A 22,901-nucleotide genomic window follows, 5' to 3' on the forward strand; every position below is an offset into this window, starting at 1 on the left:
TCAACGAAATAAACACATCAATTCGTATGTTGATTATTTTCCTGCAGGATGGCCTTGGTGATTGATGATGACGTCAGCACACTGATAGAAGGTCAGAGGGACATTGGGGTTGTTCGTCACATATGTCACCTTGAGGTTAAATAACAAAATTTTAATGCCTGATAACATTATATATATATATTGCCTCCCTTGAGGGGAACAGTGCATCTTGTTAACCCGAGGCAACACTGTCGACCGATTCTTTAGCAAACCAAATAAAAATTACTTTATATATTTCTTTAAATATGAACTAATTATTTAACCAAAGTTTCTTGATGCGATATTCGCCATTGTCGTCTGCTACCAAAATATAAACTTAGTTATACCACTCCGTTCTCTTACCTGAATTGTTGCATGGCCAACCACCCTGCAAAGAATTAAACGATTATTTGTATAAAGGTGTATACAGAACAACAAACGCCGATGTAACGAATTTGGCTTATAAATAACATATCGGTTTTTTAGTTGTATGGTTTCCGTATCAACTTAAATTTGAATTACGACTTATTTGATAGATAATGCATGGTTATTCCAAAGAAAAGGGGCGGTCTTCTTATCAACGTGTGTATGACAACATATTGCCAATATCCCATCGAAAACCACATCGGATGTATATGGTCGGTGTACAGTGTCAGAATTCATTACTTTTAACTACCCTCCAAGTAGGTTGCGTAGAAATTTCAATTTAGTTGTGAAACCTAAGGACTTTATTTTTCAGGGGGGGGGGGACGTTACAAGAAAGATCTTAGTCGATTTTAGTCGTAAATTGAAATTATCTTTGTATCATAGTTCCATTACTCTGCTTATCTTAGTATCATAGTTCCATTACTCGGCTTATCTTAGTATCATCATAGTTCCATTACTTTGCTTATCTTAGTATCATAGTTCCATTACTTTGCTTATCTTAGTACCATAGTTCCATTACTCTGCTTATCTTAGTATCATAGGTCCATTACTCGGCTTATCTTAGTATCATAGTTCCATTACTCGGCTTATCTTAGTATCATAGTTCCATTTCTCGGCTTACCTTAGTATCATAGTTCCATTACTCGGCTTATCTTAGTATCATAGTTCCATTTCTCGGCCTACCTTAGTATCATAGTTCCATAACTCGGCTTATCTTAGTATCATAGTTCCATTACTCTGCTTATCCTAGTATCATAGTTCCATTACTCTGATTATCTTAGTATCATAGTTCCATTACTCTGATTACCTTAGTATCATAGTTCCATTACTCGGCTTATCTTAGTATCATAGTTCCATTACTCGGCTTATCTTAGTATCATAGTTCCATTACTCTGATTACCTTAGTATCATAGTTCCATTACTCTGCTTATCCTAGTATCATAGTTCCATTACTCTGCTTATCCTAGTATCATAGTTCCATTACTCGGATTATCTTAGTATCATAGTTCCATTACTCTGCTTATCTTAGTATCATAGTTCCATTACTCGGCTTATCTTAGTAGCATTGTTCCAATACTCTGCTTCAAAATTGAGTGAAATTAGCTTTAACCATTTCTATCGAGCCTGACCCATTTGTCCGATACCCACAATCGACCCGATCCGTTATTCTCGTTTCAATGTTGGGTCAGTCGCGGGTATCGAAAGCAGAGAAACGCAATGGGTGAGTCGTGGGTTTTGAATGACGAGTAACGGAATTGGACATCCGTTGGTATTGAATAACAAGGTGGATGTTATTTTTCTTACCTTTTATTGTATTGGGGTGCTTTAAAGCTGCACTCTCACTCCTAACTTTTTTTGATTTTGAATTAGACAATTTTTGCGTAAATGTCTTGAAACCAGTGATATATGACCGCTGACAAAATATCAGATTGCATTTTTTACATAGTTACGCTTGAACATTGATGTTTTTAAGAAAAAATAGTATTTTGGCAGTTTTCCAAAGAGTTGAGATCTGTTTTATTGTGAGTTATGTTATATGACTGAAATGATTGCACTGATGCCGAAATCACCTGTTCTGAGACAAACAAAAAGTTGTCAAATCGTATAATCTGTGGGAGTGCAGCTTTAATAGTGTGTAGTGATGATTGATATGTGTATGTATGCCGTTTGTTAAGTTGTTGGGCATATTTTTTGCCATAGTTCTTATTTATACTTTAGTGTTGCATATGAAGATTGTACTCCTAACCTGCGCCTGTTGAGTATGAATGAGCTACTCACGATGCTGGTAGGGATACCATGGGTGTGTAGATAGTGAGGGACGGAGCACAATCATCAGCTATCTGGGCAAGATGTTGAACCATGTGCCCATGCATCATTGTCACGTTAAAATAGCCCTATAACGGGAAAGAACGCATGCGCATTGGCAACGGAAGTACAGTTTGATTCATTTGTTTTAATGTGAGTTTTTCCGGAAAGATGAGTCATCTCATCTACATTCACAATAAATCATTAATTTCAAATCGGATGTTGCAGTCGTTAATAATTCGTTTCTGGTCGTGTTTGAATAAATAATTAAGTACGATGCACAGAATGATTAAATTGAATTTCCAAAATAAGTGTTTAAACTTGAAACAATATTGACATAAACAATTCTGTAGTCTATACACACCCTCTATGCAATGGTTCAACTTACTGGCGTGTTCTTGTCGCAATGATCCGCGTTCTTCTGGAAGGACAGCTGATAATCAGTTCCGTCACTGAAAACAGTCGGCGATTCCTCAGTGACAAAACGACGTGTGGAATTTCACACAGAACATTAGCTTTCAGGTGATAGAACAAATAAGCAACCCCAACTTGACAACAAACGGGCTGAAGGACAATTCCTTGCCGTTACAAATTAGTCTGTTGACAAGTTGCATCAACTTTTTTATCAACCCTCATATACGTTATATCGTTTTCTAGTTGAATCTTTGTCCGTCTCCCTCCAGGAGGACACAGGACAAACCGAACAGTTTCTTGACCTCTTAAATAAGGACATCAGTGGGACTTGTTTCTTCTCGCGGTTTACTGATATAGCTGTCTAAATGATATTAACTTTTATTAAGTTTTTGGATCAACCCTCGTTCGTTTAACACTCAGAATGAAATAATCACTTACTGCCAGTGGATCACGGCCTCCTCGGCCGGTCTCCCTCCGCATGGTCCCGTGGTAAGGTAGCAGTCGGCGCTTGCTGAGAATATGCAAGACAATTTTCAGGCCAATTTATAATTTAAAATATTTTTGTATGGATCTTTCTCACTCTTCTTGAGTGTAGTCTTGTGTTGGCATTTAAATTAAGTGTTGACTGCTTTCTTGACATTTGTGTAAAAGTAATTAAGTTGTTGTGAAAATAGCAAAAGAGTTTCGGCTAGATATGACACGATTGGCTCATTTGTGGGTTTTATTGTTTTATCTTATGCAGAAATTTCATGTTTGGTGCGTATTACCTTAACTAATTATGTGTAATTCTGTAATTCTTTATAAGCGATTCATTGAATGTTTCTATTGGTTGTTCACGCTGTATTTATTGGTATTTTTTATGTCTACAATATTTAAAACTTCTTAAACCTCCTTAATCCACTTTTGGGGGTAAAACTTGTTGGTTTTAGGAAATATCGAAGCTACACCAGTGCCAAAGCATTTAACTGATAGTGCAGATTTTCTACCGTATTTTTGTCATTATAAAAAATGTTATTCGAACTGTCATCATTTTTTTCATAATGATAAAAAAAAATTACCACTCACACAAGTATTCACAATTACATATCAAAAACGTACTATACAGCGCACACTTATGACCAAGAGTGCATCTCTCTGTTGGTGTGCAGTGCGTAAACATCGAACAAAAACAAAAAAACAGTCATACGTACCAGCCTTGTTGATGCCATCCATAGTACCGCGCTGTCTAGGAGAGAGCATGCAGAGATGGGCAGTGGCGGTGGCCACAAGAGTAACCAGGACGGCTGCTGTCAGTTGCATGGTGTGGTAGTGTTGGTTCTCTGGCGGAATGATGTGAACTGAAGACAAATGGACAGCAATGGAACTTATAGCATCGGTCAAACAAAATGTAGATCACATTTTGTGTGTGACCTCTTACTTTCTTTGATAAGGAATCCAGGACAGGGTTGGGTGAGGGTTATTCAAAAAGTTGAAGTATGCAATAAATTCCATGCAAAACACAATTTATATACCAAATTGCTTTGTGGTAACACCACAATCTATGTCCGCTGCATACAAAAGCAATTCTGTATACGTTCAAACCATTGTCTAAAACCGTCAGAGAAGTCTCCTCTTGGCATACGTTTTAGGCACTTCGAGTAAAATTTATCCGCTATGAATGTACGTTTTTGAGATAAGGACAAAGATAAACGGTTTGTTTTTGTGTCCAGAAAATAAAAACACCCTCTGATTTTTATGGGCTTGGGAATTGCGAAATAACGTGCTTTATATATAAAGGCTCAGTAATATAAAAGTGGTTAAGTTTTTGGTTTGGTCAAAGTTATCCAAAATGAATATTGATTCGTCCATGTTTATCCAAACATAACTGTCTACCAATCAAATCATTTTGATAAGTCAACTATCCAAAGCTTAACCTGATGAAAATTTATCAAAGTTTTAAACAATTGGCTCCATGTGGATAACGCAGCCAAGTTGTATACGGTTTGGCTGCATGTGGATAACTTCACAAAATTTTATACGATTTGGCTGCATGTGAATAACTTTACCAAGCCTTAAACAATTAGCTACATGTGGATAACTTAACCAAGCTTTAAACAATTGGCTGAATGTGGATAACTTAACCAAGCTTTAAACATTTGGCTGAATGTGGACAACTTAACCAAATTTTAAACAATTTGCTGCATGTGGATAACTTAACCAAGCTTTAAACAATTGGCTGAATGTGGTTTACTTAACCAAGCTTTAAACAATTGGCTGCATGTGGATAACTTAATCAAGTTTTATACGATTTGGCTGCATGTGGATAACTTAACCAAGTTTTATACAATTGGCTGCATGTGGATAACTTAACCAAGCTTTAAACAATTGGTTGCATTTGGATAGCTTAAACAAGTTTTAAACAATTGGCTGCTGGAGTAAAAGGTAAATATGTTATATAATTTAGAACAGAACTTTTTGAAGCACCCTCATATTTACGAAGTACGAAAGCTGCGTATTTACGTAAGTACGAAGTCTACAGTTCAAGTCTTTTGTTTTAATATGATTATGAGTTTATCATCAATGCTTATTTACTGGGCATGTGTTTGTTTCTATTTCAGTTATAAATGATATGACACTATATTTTGAATAATGTTTAGACATTGTACACAGCTTAATCGTTATGGTGAGTTATAAACCCCCTTTAACAAAGACTAACATTTTCTGACAGTGAAAGTTTTTAAACTCGTTCCTGGACGACAATCCCATCATTTATCGATAAAGCTATTTTGATGAGTGTGTGGTCTGTTTATAGTATTTGTATGTGTGTGTGTGGTGTTTATACATTTCTGTTTGTAGTTCATTTAAGGAATGAATTGCGGGCTTGATGTCATTATCGGACTCCACACACTTTGACCAGCCAAACTGCGTCCATATCCCCGATAATTACATCAAGCCCGCGATTCATTACTTATTATTACACCAAGTGTTCATTATTTCATTCAATAATTGTCAAAAAAATACTTCATTTCATTTAAGAAAATCTTTCAGTAACCCTTTCTTACCCATTTTTTTAATAGAACGACCTAACTGTAACCGGAAGCATTTTTTTAAATTGACGTCACAATAACGCGGGAAAAGTTCAACCACTTGAAACTACTTTTAAACGTAAAATTCAAACACTTATGGCAACAATACATTTAAAATTTAAAAAATAAACACTTTCTAAAATGTTGATTTATATTTTACGGGACCTACTGACACAATCCAAACAATTACCAGATCAATATTTTTCATGTATATTGTTATGCAATGAATTGCGATCCGAACATATCCGAATATGCGGCGTTCATCGATTGATTAACGCATTTGCCGAAAAGAAGTTCATTTAAGTAATGGACGTTGAGGTGTAAATATTGTCGTTTGGTTCATTGCTTTGTGCCTCTGGTTGGGTTTTTGTATATATATTATGATATTTTACTTACGTTCAGTATAAACAAAGACCACTTCTAACGCTTTTAGATAAATCGAATAATTTTATTACACTTTCTTTAAACATTATATACAATAGAGCTCTTTTATTCACATTCATAAGGACTTTTTTGTCCATGATTAAACCTATAAAACTCGAACGAAACCCTTTAAAACTGTGTAAGTTATGCTATAGAATAGGACAGTGGCAGCATTCAAAAAGCAACTTAGTTTAAAGCTACACTTTCACAGATTGAACGTTTTGACAACTTTCTTTTATTTTTTGTCTTGGAACGAGCCAAATTTTGCGAAAATCCATGAAACCCAGTTTTATAAGACTGCTGAAAAAAGCAGATCGCAGATTTTTATAACAAAGATCAAAAATTGATGTTTTATGCATTTTTCGTAAACCGTTAGTAACGGTTTAAACCGCTGGTAGCGATTTAAGTCATAAAACATTAACTTTCGAACGGAAATATGAACATCAACGATCTGATTTTTTGTCAGCAATTTTATATCATTGGTTTGCAGATATTTGCGCAAAAATTTGCTTTTCCCAAGACAAAAAAAAAATGTAAAAATGGTATATATTTGAGAGTGCAGCATTAAAATGTCAACTGAGTCGACCATTGCCTTTTCCTAATCTAAACTGAAAGAAAACTAACCATGAGTGTTCAACAAAAACATATACAGATGTAGGAAAGTGGACTTAATTATGAATTCATATGCATAACTTTAATGAAAAATTGAGGGGAGTTAAAATAAACGTTGCCAATTTCAGGAAATTTTCGCTAAGTTGATGTTCATTTTATTTATTCACAATTGGTTGTTGGTGTTCTTGTTTGTATGTATATGAAACACACGCAGTATGGCAAACATGAGAATAGTAAGTCGTGTAAATGTGTTATTAAAGAACTGTATACATGCATAACAACAAACAACTCAGCTAAAAACTAGAGCCTCGTCATGATTATTGATGAGGTAGATGGAGTTAAAAGCGTGATTGAATGGTACGCATGGTAAACAGTTTCCTTAGTACATACATGCCAACTTTGTAATACACTTGAAGATGAATTCCATTTTCTCTTAGAATGTCCTATATACCATGAATTAAGACTCTTATACATAAAGCGATATTATTGGCGCAATCCAAATATTCCTAAATACATCGAACTGAGTTCGAGCGAAAATGTAACTACTATTAGAAAACTACATTGTTTTGTCTATAAAGGCTTTGAAATCCATCAGTATAGACAGTAGACACTTTTCTCCACTAACTCTATTTTTCAGTATTTTAAGCAAATGTGTTATAACTTTACTTTGTTTATACATTATGATTGATTTTGAAAGTTGTTCTATCGGAAATGTTTATATACTGTACATGTTTATATTATATGTAACTCATTGGCTGTAAGCTTATAGTTAATAAAATCTTCTTCTTCATAGATGCCATATCCTCTGGCGGGATGGGGAAATCACACAGAATTCCAACCCATCCCCTGGTCCCCCGTCGGGGGATCCATATCCCCTTGAATTAGCTCAAGGTTGACAGTGGAAAGCATCCTGAATATTATGAGTGTGAAATTCCATGGAGGACCATGATGACTAAGTCAAAAAAATATTGTAATCTGTATTTATTCTTATACTTATAATTGTAGATATTGCGCTAAATTTCGCTGCGTAAAAATCCCCTGTTGTAATATCAAAATGCCCTGGAATTCAGACCAAAATCCACCCTAGGAAGCCTCTCAGAAATATGGCATGTACGCTTTAGGATCATCAACCATCAATCGGTTGGTTAAACATTATTAAAACAGTAAAAATGAAAATAATGCTCAATATAACGCGTTAAGCTTATGATTTAATGATGTTCACCAATGATTTCCCTTATACCCAATGTTGCATGTATACAGATTAAACCCAATGTTGCATGTATACAGATAATACCCAATGCTGCATGTAAACAGATTATACCCAATGCTGCATGTAAACAGATTATACCCAATGTTTCATGTATACAGATTATACCCAATGCTGCATGTATACAGATAATACCCCGATGTTGCATGTATACAGATTATACCCAATGCTGCATGTATACAGATTAAACCCAATGTTGCATGTATACAGATTATACCCAATGTTGCATGTATACAGATAATACCCAATGTTGCATGTATACAGATTATACCCAATGCTGCATGTATACATATTATACCCAATGTTGCATGTATACAGATTAAACCCAATGTTGCATGTATACAGATTAAACCCAATGCTGCATGTATACAGATAATACCCAATACTGCATGTATACAGATTAAACCCAATGCTGCATGTATACAGATAATACCCAATGTTGCATGTATACAGATTATACCCAATGCTGCATGTATACAGATTAAACCCAATGTTGCATGTATACAGATAATACCCATTGCTGCATGTATACAGATAATACCCAATGCTGCATGTATACAGATTATACCCAATTTTCATGTATACAGATAATACCCAATGCTGCATGTATACAGATAATACCCAATGCTGCATGTATACAGATTATACCCAATGTTTCATGTATACAGATTATACCCAATGCTGCATGTATACAGATAATACCCAATGCTGCATGTATACAGATAATACCCAATGCTGCATGTATACAGATTATACCCAATGTTTCATGTATACAGATTATACCCAATGCTGCATGTATACAGATAATACCCAATACTGCATGTATACAGATTATACCCAATGCTGCATGTATACAGATAATACCCAATACTGCATGTATACAGATAATACCCAATGCTGCATGTATACAGATTATACCCAATGATGCATGTATACAGATAATACCCAATGCTGCATGTATACAGATTATACCCAATGCTGCATGTATACAGATAATACCCAATGCTGCATGTATACAGATTATACCCAATGATGCATGTATATAGATAATACCCAATACTGCATGTATACAGATAATACCCAATACTGCATGTATACAGATTATACCCAATGCTGCATGTATACAGATAATACCCAATACTGCATGTATACAGATAATACCCAATGATGCATGTATACAGATTATACCCAATGAAGCATGTATACAGATTCAAACTTTATATAGAACCAAGCAATGCAATCTTGAAGTTGTATAGGTTGTGTGAAATTCAACATATGTTTAATGCACTTAATCAGCAAATATTTATGGGCCTAACGCCTAAATGCATCTGTAATAAACTACAAAGTATGGAATAGCAAAGCTGTAGTAATTTAAAGCTTTGTCGTAGAGTGTTTAAGCTTGGACGTTGATAAAAGGTTTAAGTGAGTTTCTACAGCTTAGAGAATAATTGTTTGCTTCAGTAAGATAGGGATTTCATTTCTGGAGTGATTTGACATGATAAATGATAAATACACCAATTCCAATGAATATTATGTGGATTCTCAAAACTGGCATGCTCTTATAAGTTGTAAGGTTTCAATAATTAATCTTTCAACAAAAACCAACACATAAATAGTATTTGAATAGATTGAGTCTAAAATGTTTTATTAAAAAAAAATCCCAAATTTGTGAAAAACGACGCGAACATTCCCAATTTCATGACTATTGGTGTTTTTTTCCAAAAAGCAGAAGAAAAACATATGACTAAGTGCATATATGACTGCCTATATCGTTATCAGGACGGTCTCGTCCTCTCTGTTTGAATCGTCACACACTAGGGTCATGCTCGGCTATTTCACGGTCCCGGAGATTGTCAAGTGGAACAGTGTTTAATTATCCATGACATCTTTCTCATTACATCCAATAAGTAACCAGGACCAATCGGATCATAATCGGACATTTCACAATCCCTAGCTTGCCGGAGATGGCCGAGTGGTTAGATGTATCCATGACATATTTCTCATTACATCGGATCATGGTCGGCTGTTTCACGATCCATAGCTTTCCGGATATTGTCGGGTAGTAAGATGTTTCTATGACATTCTAGAAACCTTTATACTTTATTTACACAGCAACCGAGGACACACAAACAAAGGCCAAAAGGTCCGTTGTAGTGATGGCGCAATCCTCGTATATAATCGTTGAGCTCAAAATCGGCGAAAATGAATATTAAGCATCCGTAATCACATCACGTGTATAATATTACAGGGCTTTTTACCAATTATGGGGAAGACACCCAAGCCCGTTTTGTGGAAAAAAACGCGTTTTTTTCAGTTTTGGGGGGAAATTCTCAGTGTACTCTTTCAAACAATTTGGATACAAGATACAAGGATCAAGAATTTTTATTTAAAGTCGGGTATATGATAACAAGAAACATTAGCTCAATGATCAATTTTCCGACATCTATAACAAACGTATCAAACCATGACAATGAGCTGGTGACCTGGAAATAAAAGCATATAGTTTAAAATAGGTATACTATTGGAACAAGTATTAACAATAGCCGTTTCTAATTATATTTATGCTGACAATTGCTAAAAGAACGACGAATTAGAGCATTGTAAACAATGATTACATCCACTGGTTTTCGTGGATGTACATCCAGTCCACATGCGTTAGTGTGATTAAGTTTATTGAATTGCTTTATTTCTTTAACAGACTTGGAGCCAACTGAAATTGCTTGAATTTTTGTCAGGGTAAGCCTGCATTTGATTGGAAGTAAATCAGTTTATCAAAATGTAACTTTTTTCTTTAAAGGTGATCTTAACAAAATCAGGATTTGTATCAGACACAGAAGGGGTATTGTCATCTTCAATTATTTTACAAGGCTGCCCTATTGATAAAGAAGAAGATGTTGTTGAAAAGATGGTGAAGACAAGAGGCCCTAATATTGCTCTTTGTGGCCATCCCTTTCAGGATGGAGTCCCACTTACTGGTAAAGCTTGACCCGTTCTTTTTTGTTCGTAAGATAGCTGTTCATCAGTTTAAATACTGGGACTGAGAGACCATATGCAATGAGCTTGTGTAAGTTGAGATCATGGAGCAAGCAGTCGAATGCTTTTGAGAGGTCAATAAGAACTGCACGGACATATTTGTTATCATCAAGGGCTTTTTCCAGTCTTTCACCAGTCTTAACAGGGTAGTTTGTCATCAATATGTTGTTCTGAAAGCAGCCAGGAAAGGATGAAAAAATATATCAAAATAAATTATCAGTTGCTCACTTATGGCTCGTTTATATGATTCGGATTTTGGTGGTAAACTACTGACTTGTTTATAGTTATTTTCTATAAAGGGGTCATATTTCTTGAAAATAGGGGTGGATAACCTGTGCTAGATTAAGACTATTTAGGAATGATCCTTGCCTTACGAATTCGTTGGACATGTTTCTGATGGAGACTTTTAAAGTAGCTTTTCCGGCAATATATAATGACTTTGCGAGGAATTCAGTTGCTTTTTTTGTATTTAACATATCAATAAAGTTTCCACTTTCTTTATCGGTGACGGGATGAAATGTAAATCAGATGACAGTTGGCAATATTCCTGTCTTCCAATGACTAGAGTGTTTATCTTCAAGCTGAGTTCCAGATTATTCAGATATTTTCGGAGATATTTATGTAGAAAGAGTTTACCAGCTTTTGATCAGAAACCAAATTCCCTATGTTGTCTGTGAGAGAAGAGGTATAATAGTCGAACCGGAAGTCTCTTATACGTTTAAGTTGCTATGAGCTTGTGACAGACACTCAGGCCGCAAAAAATTTATCAACATTTTGTCCAAACACTGAGAGGTATAATTTTCAAAGTCTTTATGAGACATCGACGGTTTGCGATTCAAGCACAAAATACAATTAAGGTTTACAAATGGAGCAATATATATAAAGCAGTAAACTTATCACTCAGAAACATTTTTGAATGAATCGTGAAAATCAGAGGCTGTTTGTTTGAGAAACAACATTATTTAGCCCTGGGGAGGTAAGGGCAAAAAGGGTAAAAGGGCCCTGTATAAGTTGCTGGGAGATAACATGATAAATCCAAATTTATTGTATGAATATGAAAAAAGCAGTTTAGCTCTTTAATTATTTCTGAGATTCTCATAATATAAAGATTTAAAACAAAAAATGGGGAATTTTAGAGGCTTTTTTAGAGCAACAACAAAATCTGACCACTGGCAAAGAAGGCTTAAAAGGCCCTGTATATAAGTTGTTGATATATAACATTATACATCCAAATTGATTGGTTGAATATGCCATAAGCAAAGAAATCCTCTTATTTCTTATTTGTTATTTCATATTTTGGGCCAATCAAATTAAACACAGAAACTGTTAAAATAGAGCTAGATAATGTTTTATACATTTTCATTGATATTTTGGAATTATTTCCGATTAGTTGATCGATACTGATCTATTCGATCATCGATTATAAAATGTGTCCGATTATCCAACACTACAACTTTGGAGCATCACCTAAGTTGTTCATTAAGTATTTGCAAGACCTACAAGAATCGCTGAACACTGTCCATGACATCGGTTTCATTACATTTAACGAGGAGCCACGAATATAGCGGTCTTCGTTCAAACTTTTCTACTTTAGTCAAGTTTTCTGCATTGTTCAAACCATCGTATGACATCCGTGCTGCAACCCTCTTCAGGAGAATACCTTTTATTTTATTTTGATCGTTTCCGCCATCTAGTACATGGGGAAGCGCGTAATAGCGACCTACTTCCGGTTTCTCACGGACAAATTTTAGTTTGTTCCTTTTTGCTCGAATTTCTATATCATCGTCCGTTCCTCCCCATCCAAAATATGCGTTTGAAAACCCATTTATTTGTTCATAATGTTCACCTTTTAAACTTATTATACCACCAACGTATGCTGAATATGGGAGCGCTTTCTTTGTCTCCCCTTTCAAGTATTTGGTATTAAACGCTGACATATGGTTTGGAAATTGTCTGCACGTGTACATCAACGCGCCATTGAGGGGCACAAGGTCAACATCATGGAAAATGTAACAGTCATAATTCTCCTCACTTTTGGCTTTCAAAAATCCAACGTTCATAAGAATACCAATGTTGAACTTAGTTGGCATCGCCATTTCCACAACGTAAATTCCATAATGCAGCTGCTGATTTTGAAGCAGAGTGTGAAGCACCTTTAGAATAACTTTTAAATGTGATTCCCTATTTCTGTATGTGATTATTACAGCGACCTTTGCAGCTGGCGTGCATGATTCTGGACTCCAAATGCCTCCGGGTTGGACACTCTGGTAGTTCGTCGCCATATCTATCAGCCTTTCTATATCTATATCCTCCGCTAGGTTTAATTTCGAGGTGTTCAACCAATCAGAATTTAGTGTAGGCTCACACGTGTTCAGTGGTGTATTCCGAGTTACCTGCCCAAGTCCATTTGAATCAATCTGACTCAACCCAGTTGCAAATTGTTTAAATCTCCTAGTCATTGACATCACTGGCACAGAGGAATACGTTATACTAATTGTTGTAATCCCAAAGACTAACAACATTAAAAACACAAGTAACCTTTTCCTTTGACATAAGTTTGTAAAAGTTATCATTGTATAACTTCGTACCCTATCAATTGAGAAATGAGAGAAGAGACGAACGAGTATGTTTGTTTAAGGGTCAGACGCGATAATGGACGATGCATGTACGCTTATAAGGTGTATCTATGTTATCTTTGTAACCTTAAACGTGTTAAACTATGCATTTGTTGCCGTTCCTAAAATGTGTGTATAAAAACAACACTTTAAAAAAGAAATAGATGTTGACGACCAGAGATAGAGAGATAGAGAGAGAGAGAGACAGAGAGAGACAGAGATTCAAACAGACACGTATCAAGAAATTTAAATAGACATTTCGCAGTGAATAATAAGTTTGCAGAGAGCTGGGGATTGAACACGCGTCGCTGGATTGCATGTCCATCGAATAGTGAAAATATGTATGACAATGAGTTGGCAAGCCGGCGCGGGTTCGATCCCCGGCTTCGGCGGTCATAATCGGCTTATTATATTCTACTTATAATCATATTGCTTAACTTAGTCTTAGATCTAAGTAAACTTAAAACCGATCAAGGTATCTCGACAATTTCCAAAAGGGTAATTTAGAAGTGCACTTCGAAATGTTATCATTGTGTGGTACCTAGTGCCGTTTTCTTATTGTTGCGTCCAAATACTTCGAACAATTTTTTTTTAGCTGAACGTGATCAGTGCACATGATTTCAGTCTCAAATCCGAGACTTGGCGCAATCTCAGATAAGCACTTTTATAATATTTCAATCGTTTTACGCAAAATAAACGTAAGAAATTAAGAAATTTGAAATAGAAATAAGATTCATCAAATTTCATCATATTCAATACTTAACCAGAAGCTTAAATGGAATGTAGATGTTGTAGGTTTGATCCCCACCAGGTTATGAGTGCTATAGTGGTAAAGCTGTCTGCCTCTTATCCAAGAAGTTGTTGGTTTGATCCCCCACTAGGGTGAAAGTGGTCTATTGGTGTAATTGTCCGCCTATCACCAAAGAGGTTGTGGGTTCGATCCCCACCAGAGTAAGAGTGGCCGTGTGGTCTAGCTGTCTACCTCTTATTCAAGAGGTTTCCGGTTAAATCAACAACAGGGTGAAAGTGGTATTGTCGAATTCGTGTCCGCCTCTGATTTATGAAGTTGTGGTTTCGATCCCAATTAGGGTGTAAGTTGTCTAATGTCTCGTGTCGCAATGTAATCTCGGAGTACTGCACTACTGTAATGAAACTTCGTAGGAATGTTGTTCAACATGGATCGCTGTGACTTGTTCTCTTGGTCTAACAATAGGTACGTCCTTTGACTTAAACAGTCTAAAATTGTGTTGCATGTACCCAAACATCTATTGCTCCTTCCTGTGCCTATGTGGTGTCCGCGGGTTTTGGGTGGGATGGGTATATTTATCACTTCTGTGTTGGCTGTATTCAATGTCTGCATACATCGTTATCCCTATGTTTGGCTCTTCAGAAAAAACCGCTAGTCCCGAAATATTTTGCATTTCTATCCAAAGCAGGCTGTCCGTTCAAGTTGATTTTTATCGATATTTGTAAGTACTATGTTTTTCTCCAACAAAACTATATACACAATATTTGTCCTTGTCATAAAGTGGTAATCATTAAAGAGTAACTCAATGAAAAGTTTAGTTAAGATAATTCTCGTCAAAGAGAGAAAACACGGGTCATTCTCTCAGACCTTCCTCTGACCTAAATATGTGGCAAAGAGAGAAATCACGGGTCATTTTCCCTGACCGCCCTCTGACCTAAATATGTGACAAAGAGACAAATCACGGGTCATTCTCTCTGATCCAAATATGTGACAAAGAGACAAATCACGGGTCATTCTCTCTGACCTACCTCTGACCTAAATATGTGTTAAAGAGAGGTCATACCTCGTCCATTATCCTACAGATATGACCTCGGAAATAATATGGGTCTTTACGATTTTAGGGCGGGGCGGGTTGGAGGGCGTCCTATACTGGCTTGCACGATCGACCTTAATTAGTGTGGAGTTATGTCCCTTCATCTTGTATCTCCAAAAGGTATTGATATGAGGGTGATGGGGATATAATTTAAAACAAAAACTGTTTATGGACATATTTCTTTTTATTTTCAGTCCAAAATAGTAACAAATAATAACATATGAAATTTAAACTGTAGAAAAACAAGAGCAACGGACAATATAGCAATATTCTACAAGAAAGGAGTAAATTACAATATTGTGCAGATGCCGCTAATGTTAACACATATGCATTAAAGTATACAAAACATAGCCACGTATATCATTAAACAACATTATGACATTGAGCAAATTGTCTGCCAAATCAGTTCCCCTAATGGATCATGATGTCTGAGCACTGATAGAAGACGGCGGGTGCCTGTGGGTTCTTTGGAACGTATTGAACTTGGAGGACGGCCTTGCCCTTCATTCTGAAAACATAGCATAGAGCGACATAAAGAATAAGTAGTACTAATAGGTTAAATGACAAGATGAAATGTGCAAACAAGACAGCTTCGGAGCTTCTGTTTGTGTTGTGTTTGTTAGTCTGTCTGTATGTCTGTATGTATTTCTTTAGACCTTGCGGTCAAGGATAACCCGTGAAAGTGCACGCTGAAGAGACAGTGGTGGGATACAAGGAAGTCCGGGTGCGATACCCTAGCTCTTTTTCGAAGAGACCCCTTGGTTATTTTACGAGCTCGATATATAGCACCGATACACGGGGTACAACTCTCCCTGGGTTGAACCAGTACTGGCTTTCCAAGCACTACCCTTTAAATGCCGAGCAAGGGAGCTACTTGTACCAACTTTTAACGTCTTTTGGTATGACGCGGCCAGGGATCGAACCCACAACCTCCCGCTTCGTAAGCGGATGCTTAACCACTAGGCCACGAAGGCGGAGTCGAAGAAGCAGCATAACTCAATAATTTTTAGATTCAGTGTTATGCGTCTTGCTTTGCATGTGCTATTTTATATCTCGGGTGACATGTGTGCTAAGTTTCTTTTTTAATATCTTAAGCGGTTTTTGAGTTATGACCAACGTATGTGCACGACATTGTCGACTACGACGACACCAAGGCTATCACAACTACCCGATAATATGATTTTTTTTCGAAAACTAGAAACGAGCTAAAAATCGAGTACCTTAACTGTGATCTTTAAAACGAGACGCCTATAATTATAATGATTGTAAAGCTAAGAAGCGCTTGAAAACATGCACGGTTGCTTCCCTTGTTATTCCAGTAGCGGAGGATCAAAACTTGTATCGCGTTGTATACGAAATGTTTTGCAAGTTTTGGTAGCCTAGAGTTGTTAGGCCTAAGGGTCGATTGTTCAGAAATTTGTTAAAGTTAACAACGTTGTTAACGTCATAGTTGTTAACTTTCAAATTAATATTCCTCTATTTCACAGATACACGTATGATCTGCAGTATGGCTAACAAGAATGGAGACAATTGTTTCAGCTGTACTTGGTTTATTTTAATATATGAGCATACCATCAAATAGTTCTCCATTTAAAGTTAACAATGATGTCGTCACTTTCGTTGTTAACTTTAACTATGTTTTGAACAATCGAGCCTTAATAGCAATACGTACCCTAATGGCATTTGTCCACTGGCCGTGTACAGTGTCAAGGAAGGTTCTCCCATGTCAGTTATTTGGTTCAGCGCTTTTACCGTGGGTCCCTGCATCAGGCTGACGGAGAAATAGCCCTGGAAAATGCAAACTGTGATACTTACGCCGCCAGTCAAAAAGTGTCTAGAGGCCATAGATGTATTCCGGTGCGTGAGTAAAAGTAGATCGTAAAATAAATAGCAATGATATTAAGTTATTGTAGTGTTTTCACGTGTATTTTTATAACTCAGTTCAAATTGAATCCCCGTCAAATACATTATTGCATTAATCATAAATAGTCCTAAGAGTAAAGTCTTTAGGCTTTGTCGCTAAAATGATATTACTACGCGATCTACTTGCAGCGAAGAGAAATGAAAAAAAAACCTTGAGAATTGTAAACCGTCCAAATTCCGAAGGAAAATGGCCGAGATACGCCAAAGAAGACCTGTCGGGAAACTTTGTGTGATAACTTAAATGGACTTGTACAAATTCTAAAAGGTCAGACATCGAACAAAATAATTTCGTGTGAAATTTGAAGAAAATACCAGTTGTGGTTAGGTGTTTATTCATAAAAGTAAGTAATGCTAATTTATGTCGGCAAAGTTCGGCAAGTAGGTGGAGCCAAGGCAAAAGAACAGTTTTGAGGATGACTTAAAGGGGTTATACACCGTATGGTGAAATAGCGAAGAAAAAGGAAAATTGTCGAAAATTGACCGTGACATTGACTTTGGTATCGATGTGAACAATGCATTTAAACCAACTAACTGAAGAACTACATAGTTTACAATTAAATTATTTGTTCGCATTTTTTCATAGTTTTCCATTAAAAAAGATTACTATCCAATAGTAGAATTAATTCTTTTGCGTGATTGGCTAGTCGATGTTATCACGTGATATTACCAAGTAAGGTATATAGCTTAGATATTCCAACGGTGAGGTAAGCCAGTAGCACAGTGGATACAAAACCGGACTGCAAATTTGGTGACACCGGTTCGAACCCGGTCTCCGACTCAATGTTTTTTTTTACATTTTGGTATTTTTTTTTACAATTATAATATCAAAGAGTAATACATTTTAATAAATAAATGTCATAAGATTCGTTACAGAAAAAATATCTCAAACAATCGCTTGCGTTACAAGCGTACGTATCTTATTTAATTTAGCCACATGAGTTAGGCCTAAAAAAATAATTGTTTGGTTAGGGTTACATCCTTCTCAAAAATAGGTAGGGTAGGTAGGCTTTTTTTTATTTTTTTTTATTAGGCTTGATATAAGAATATCATTTTCATCATTGGAGAATGGTGTTAAAGCTATCTTCTGTATAAGCATTTAAGGTTTAAAATACATATTGAAAATCAATTAAAAAAACGAAACAAATAATATATTTTTTTGTTGTTTTGTTTAGTTTTTCATTTTTTTTTTAAAACTGACTATAAAAACGGTAGGGTCGGCGCCTATTCCGTAGGTAGGGTCGGGTAACCCGAACCAAATGTATTTTTTTAGGCCTTACTTGAACTTTACATTATAAAAAGTTGATTAATACATGAAGTACGATAAGTTCATTTTAAATGACTCAGAACGATTGTGCGAATATTTATAATACAAATGATACCAAACAAAAAAGTATGCTAAACTCGTTCCTGCTATTAGGGGTCAGTTGAAAAAGTTCGAGAAACTGTGGTGTTATTATGGATACTTCATTTCACGAATTAATTATAAGGTATGATAAGTTAGTTACAAACCGGTGTGGCCTTGACCCAGTGGTCAAGGTTTTTCTGGAAAATCACGGTGTAGTTTCCGCCCTCCCTGAAAGAGAAACGCAACAGTATTCAGTTGCTTGAATGTTCACAAACAAGTCAGGGATTTTAGTATTAATTTTTTAACCTCGATTGTGAGAAAGTTGTTTGCTTAAACGAATCGCTCTCGAGTGTGTTACTTCAGTAGATACCACTCCGGCGAGAGGCCACGGGAAAGTACCCCTGGTGGAGATGGAACCCATGCACACTCTCTTATGTCAGAGGCAGACACCTATACAAATAGACCGCTTCCATCTCAGAACTAGTTTTATATTATAGGTACTAAGATATTAAGTACATGATATTCGAAAACAGGATTATTTCATTGTCTGCGTTTCCCTCTAAAATTGGGGAGATTAGAATCGCACCGTGCATGCGTTTGTGCACACAGCCCGTTTCCACGGCATAAACCAACACCAATGACATTTTAGGGGCCAACTCATGACTCTTAAAGTCATAGACGGACATAATAGTTAATAGATAAAACGCGAAAACAGTCCCTGATATCAACCCAGCATTCGGGTTTTAAAATCTGCTCTCTCACAGATTGAACGTTTTGACAACTTTTTTTATATTTTGTCTAGGAACGAGCCATTTTTGCGAAAATCCATGGAAACCAGTAACATAAGACTACTGACAAAAATAGATCACAGATGTTTATATTTAAGTTCGAAAATTGATGTTTTATGCATTTTTCTAAAACCGTTGGTAACGGTTTAAGCCTTAAAACATTCATTTTCGAACAGAAATATGAAAATCTGCGATCTGATCTTTTGTCAGCAATCTTTTATCGTTGGTATGCAGATATTAACGCAAAAATTTGCTCTTTCCAAGAATATTAAAAAGTTGTTAAAATGGTATATCTGCGAGAGTGCAGCTTTAAAACAGCTGAAGTAAACTTGTTGTATATTGAATACCGACGACGTTGCCGACGAAAATGACTACTTAGGCCTAAAAAAATACATTTGGTTCCGGTAACCCGACCCTACCTACGGAATAGGCGCCGACCCTACCGTTTTTATAGTCAGTTTGAAAAAAAAAAAATTAATTGCTTTTCAATGTGTAGTTTAAAACCTTAAATGCTTATACAGGAGATAACTTTAACGCCATTATCCAATGATGAAAATAACATTCTTATATAAAGCCTAATAAAATAAAAAAAAATAAAAAGCCTACCTACCCTACCTATTTTTGAAAAGGATGTAACGCTAACCAAACATATTTTTTAGGCCTTACTTGAACATGGTTCTTGGTTCTTCCAATGCACGACCTCCGCATGGTCCTTTCAGTAGGATACAGTCGTCAGACCCTGCAATTTAATAACCAATTTATCAGTTCACTCTTTAATTAAGTATAAGTGATCAACATTTAATTTTGTCCAATGAAAAGTCGGTATTTCTCAAGTTTTCCAATACCTTTATTTCAGTAAATAAGCGGTCAGCCGTAATTGGTTTAATTTAGATGAAGAGGTAGATATTAACAGTGGTTGTTATTGAGAAGTTTACATAATATAATGTTTACCACTATTAAGGTTAAAGACTGTTAGTATGTACTTAAACAAAATAAACGTTTATGCGACTGCTCCGCATCAAACCAATCATTTTTGCACGTACATACCTTACAACCTTGAACCATTTCTTAAAGTGACACTCTTTTTCAAAATCAATACATACACAGGTATAACAAACATTATAAAATATTGAGTGATAAACCTTTAACTACTTACTTAATAATGCATTTATGAAAAATACTGATAACAAGACTGTAACCGTGTATTTAATAGCCGAAAACGCAAAAAAAATGTTAAATGATTGGTGAGTGCTAAAATATTTAGAGTGGCCTACTATCGTCGCATAAGTTAGAAATACCGTGTTTTCTGCGCCTTCCTTTCAATTTAGACTTGGTATCCTTCAAAAGAACCATTGTTTTCGGCATTTATTAATCCTTTTTAGTATATTAAGTCATTTGTATTAAGTGTGATAAACCTTATTTGAAAGGAAGAGTGCATCTTTAAGCATTTGATGGTTTAAAATTAATGAAATTTCTGTCTGTTTCTGTTAATTCATAGTTCCTTGATCAAGTGCTAAATAAATAAATACAAATAAAAGAGAATAGTTTGTAGGATAATGCACCAGTCAATTGTAACCACGCCCCCCCCCCCCCCCCCCCCCCCCAGGTCCGGGGAATAGCCGGGACTTTGACTTTCGGTCCAGCCAACCCGATTTTACTCGATTTTACTTCTATACACATACAATCAAACAAACTTTCCACCAACCTGCTTTGTCTAGCCCCATAATGGAGCCTCGCTGTTTCGGTTCCACAAGGCACAAGTGGGCGCTGGCAAGCCCCGCCACCCCGAGAAGGCACGCTAAAACCACAACAGTCTGCATTCTTGACAGTGTATGTGTGTATACTTAATAAGTCAAGATAATCACACTATTCCAACTGCAAGAGAGAGGTCTCTTATATACTAATATTTGAGCCTTTATCAACCGTTGAAGAGTACTTGTATACTGAGTGATAGTCGCTTGCATAAGAAATAGAACATTCACTAGTACCACGCTACACCAGTTGTCCAAACTCACAAGACTCCTAGCTCAGATGAGAAACAGAACAACACTTAACTCCCTTAAAGTAGCCGTGGTGACTGCAAAATAAAATACAGAACACATAAGTCACAAGGAAGTACTGAACTGAATGATCTAAGTTGTACATGTATCTAGTTTTGTCATTTGCATGTATATACGATCGTATAAAGTTTCAAGCGACAACGAAGGTTTAAACGATGAATTATTTACTTGATATTGTATAAACAAAACGGACACACTGAACCACTTCTATTGAATATATTTGCCCACTTGCTTTTGACCGGTCACTGGGAGCGATCAAGTGTCACAACGACTTGGCAAAAATGACATGAGTTTAATGCGAAACGATAAATCAAATTGTTTCAAGTGAGAAACAAATAATGTATCCTTTTGGTTGCGAGTTCATGCATATCATGATATGTCATGGGTGAGATACAGCAAGTTATATTTTAAGTTTAAGTTTGTACACTGTATATGTTAAAAGTTTACCTCTGATGAATAGGCGAGTCCTCAGACTTTAAAGCTGCACTCTCACAGATATACCGTTTTTACAACTTTTTTTATTTTTTTGTCTTGGAAAAAGCAATTTTTTGCGTAAATATCTGCAAACCAATGATGAAAGATTGCTGACAGAAGATCAAATCGCAGATTTTCATATTTTTGTTCGAAAATTGATGTTTTATGGCTTAAATGCATAAAACATCATTTTTCTTAAAAAACTGCGATCTATTTTTTTTGTCACCTGGACACAGATCAGTCTTATATAACTGGTTTCCATAGATTTTCGCAAAAATTGGCTCGTTCCAAGACACACACAAAAAATGTTGTCAAACCGTTCAATCTATGAGAGTGCAGCTTTAATGGATTTTTTTCTTCGATATCAAAGGCTATGAAACAACCAAAAATGCAACTGAAGGCTGACTGGTTTAAATTTGAAATAAACAGCATGACACTTCCTTCATGTGCATGGGGCATCTTATTTCAGAAGGCTTGGGTCAAGTTTGGTACATGGCTTAGAGCCAGTCGAAGTGGGGGCGAAATCGACATCATCCCGAACTACCGGACAAAGGAATTTAAAGGGGCTAGGTACCAGATGGTCTCAAAATCGGCAAATGACATTATTTCCACAAAACAAACCTAGATTCGTCAATACAAGACAGTATGAGGCCGATAATACATCATTTTACATAATTGAAAGAACATGCTATCCCTGTCTCAGCTGCATTTACTCGTTTAAAAATAGCTCTTAATGGTTTCCCATTCCATAGTGTGCCTATATTTAGCATGTGGAAGTCACAGTATAAGTA

At 36.1% G+C, this 22,901-nt stretch overlaps 2 protein-coding genes across 2 annotated transcripts; both read right to left on the bottom strand.

Moving 5' to 3' along the window:
* Positions 1 to 16: 16 nt before the first annotated feature.
* Positions 17 to 21,713, bottom strand: LOC128208531 (uncharacterized). Its single transcript, XM_052912089.1, has 12 exons — positions 21,282 to 21,713; positions 20,243 to 20,315; positions 18,953 to 19,016; positions 17,193 to 17,308; positions 15,934 to 16,028; positions 12,565 to 13,531; positions 3,855 to 4,045; positions 3,103 to 3,175; positions 2,639 to 2,702; positions 2,224 to 2,339; positions 382 to 406; positions 17 to 129 (listed from the first exon to the last, which is right to left on the bottom strand). Exons 1-12 carry the CDS (start codon positions 21,394 to 21,396, stop codon positions 34 to 36), a joined length of 1,995 nt encoding a protein of 664 aa, XP_052768049.1. The 5' UTR covers positions 21,397 to 21,713; the 3' UTR covers positions 17 to 33.
* LOC128207659 (beta-1,4-galactosyltransferase 4-like) lies at positions 10,405 to 13,632 on the bottom strand. Its single transcript, XM_052910715.1, has 2 exons — positions 12,565 to 13,632; positions 10,405 to 10,514 (listed from the first exon to the last, which is right to left on the bottom strand). Exons 1-2 carry the CDS (start codon positions 13,584 to 13,586, stop codon positions 10,475 to 10,477), a joined length of 1,062 nt encoding a protein of 353 aa, XP_052766675.1. The 5' UTR covers positions 13,587 to 13,632; the 3' UTR covers positions 10,405 to 10,474.
* Positions 21,714 to 22,901: the final 1,188 nt, after the last annotated feature.

The sequence above is a fragment of the Mya arenaria genome, chromosome 11, assembly GCF_026914265.1.
Source record: "Mya arenaria isolate MELC-2E11 chromosome 11, ASM2691426v1".
NCBI lineage: Eukaryota > Metazoa > Mollusca > Bivalvia > Myida > Myidae > Mya > Mya arenaria.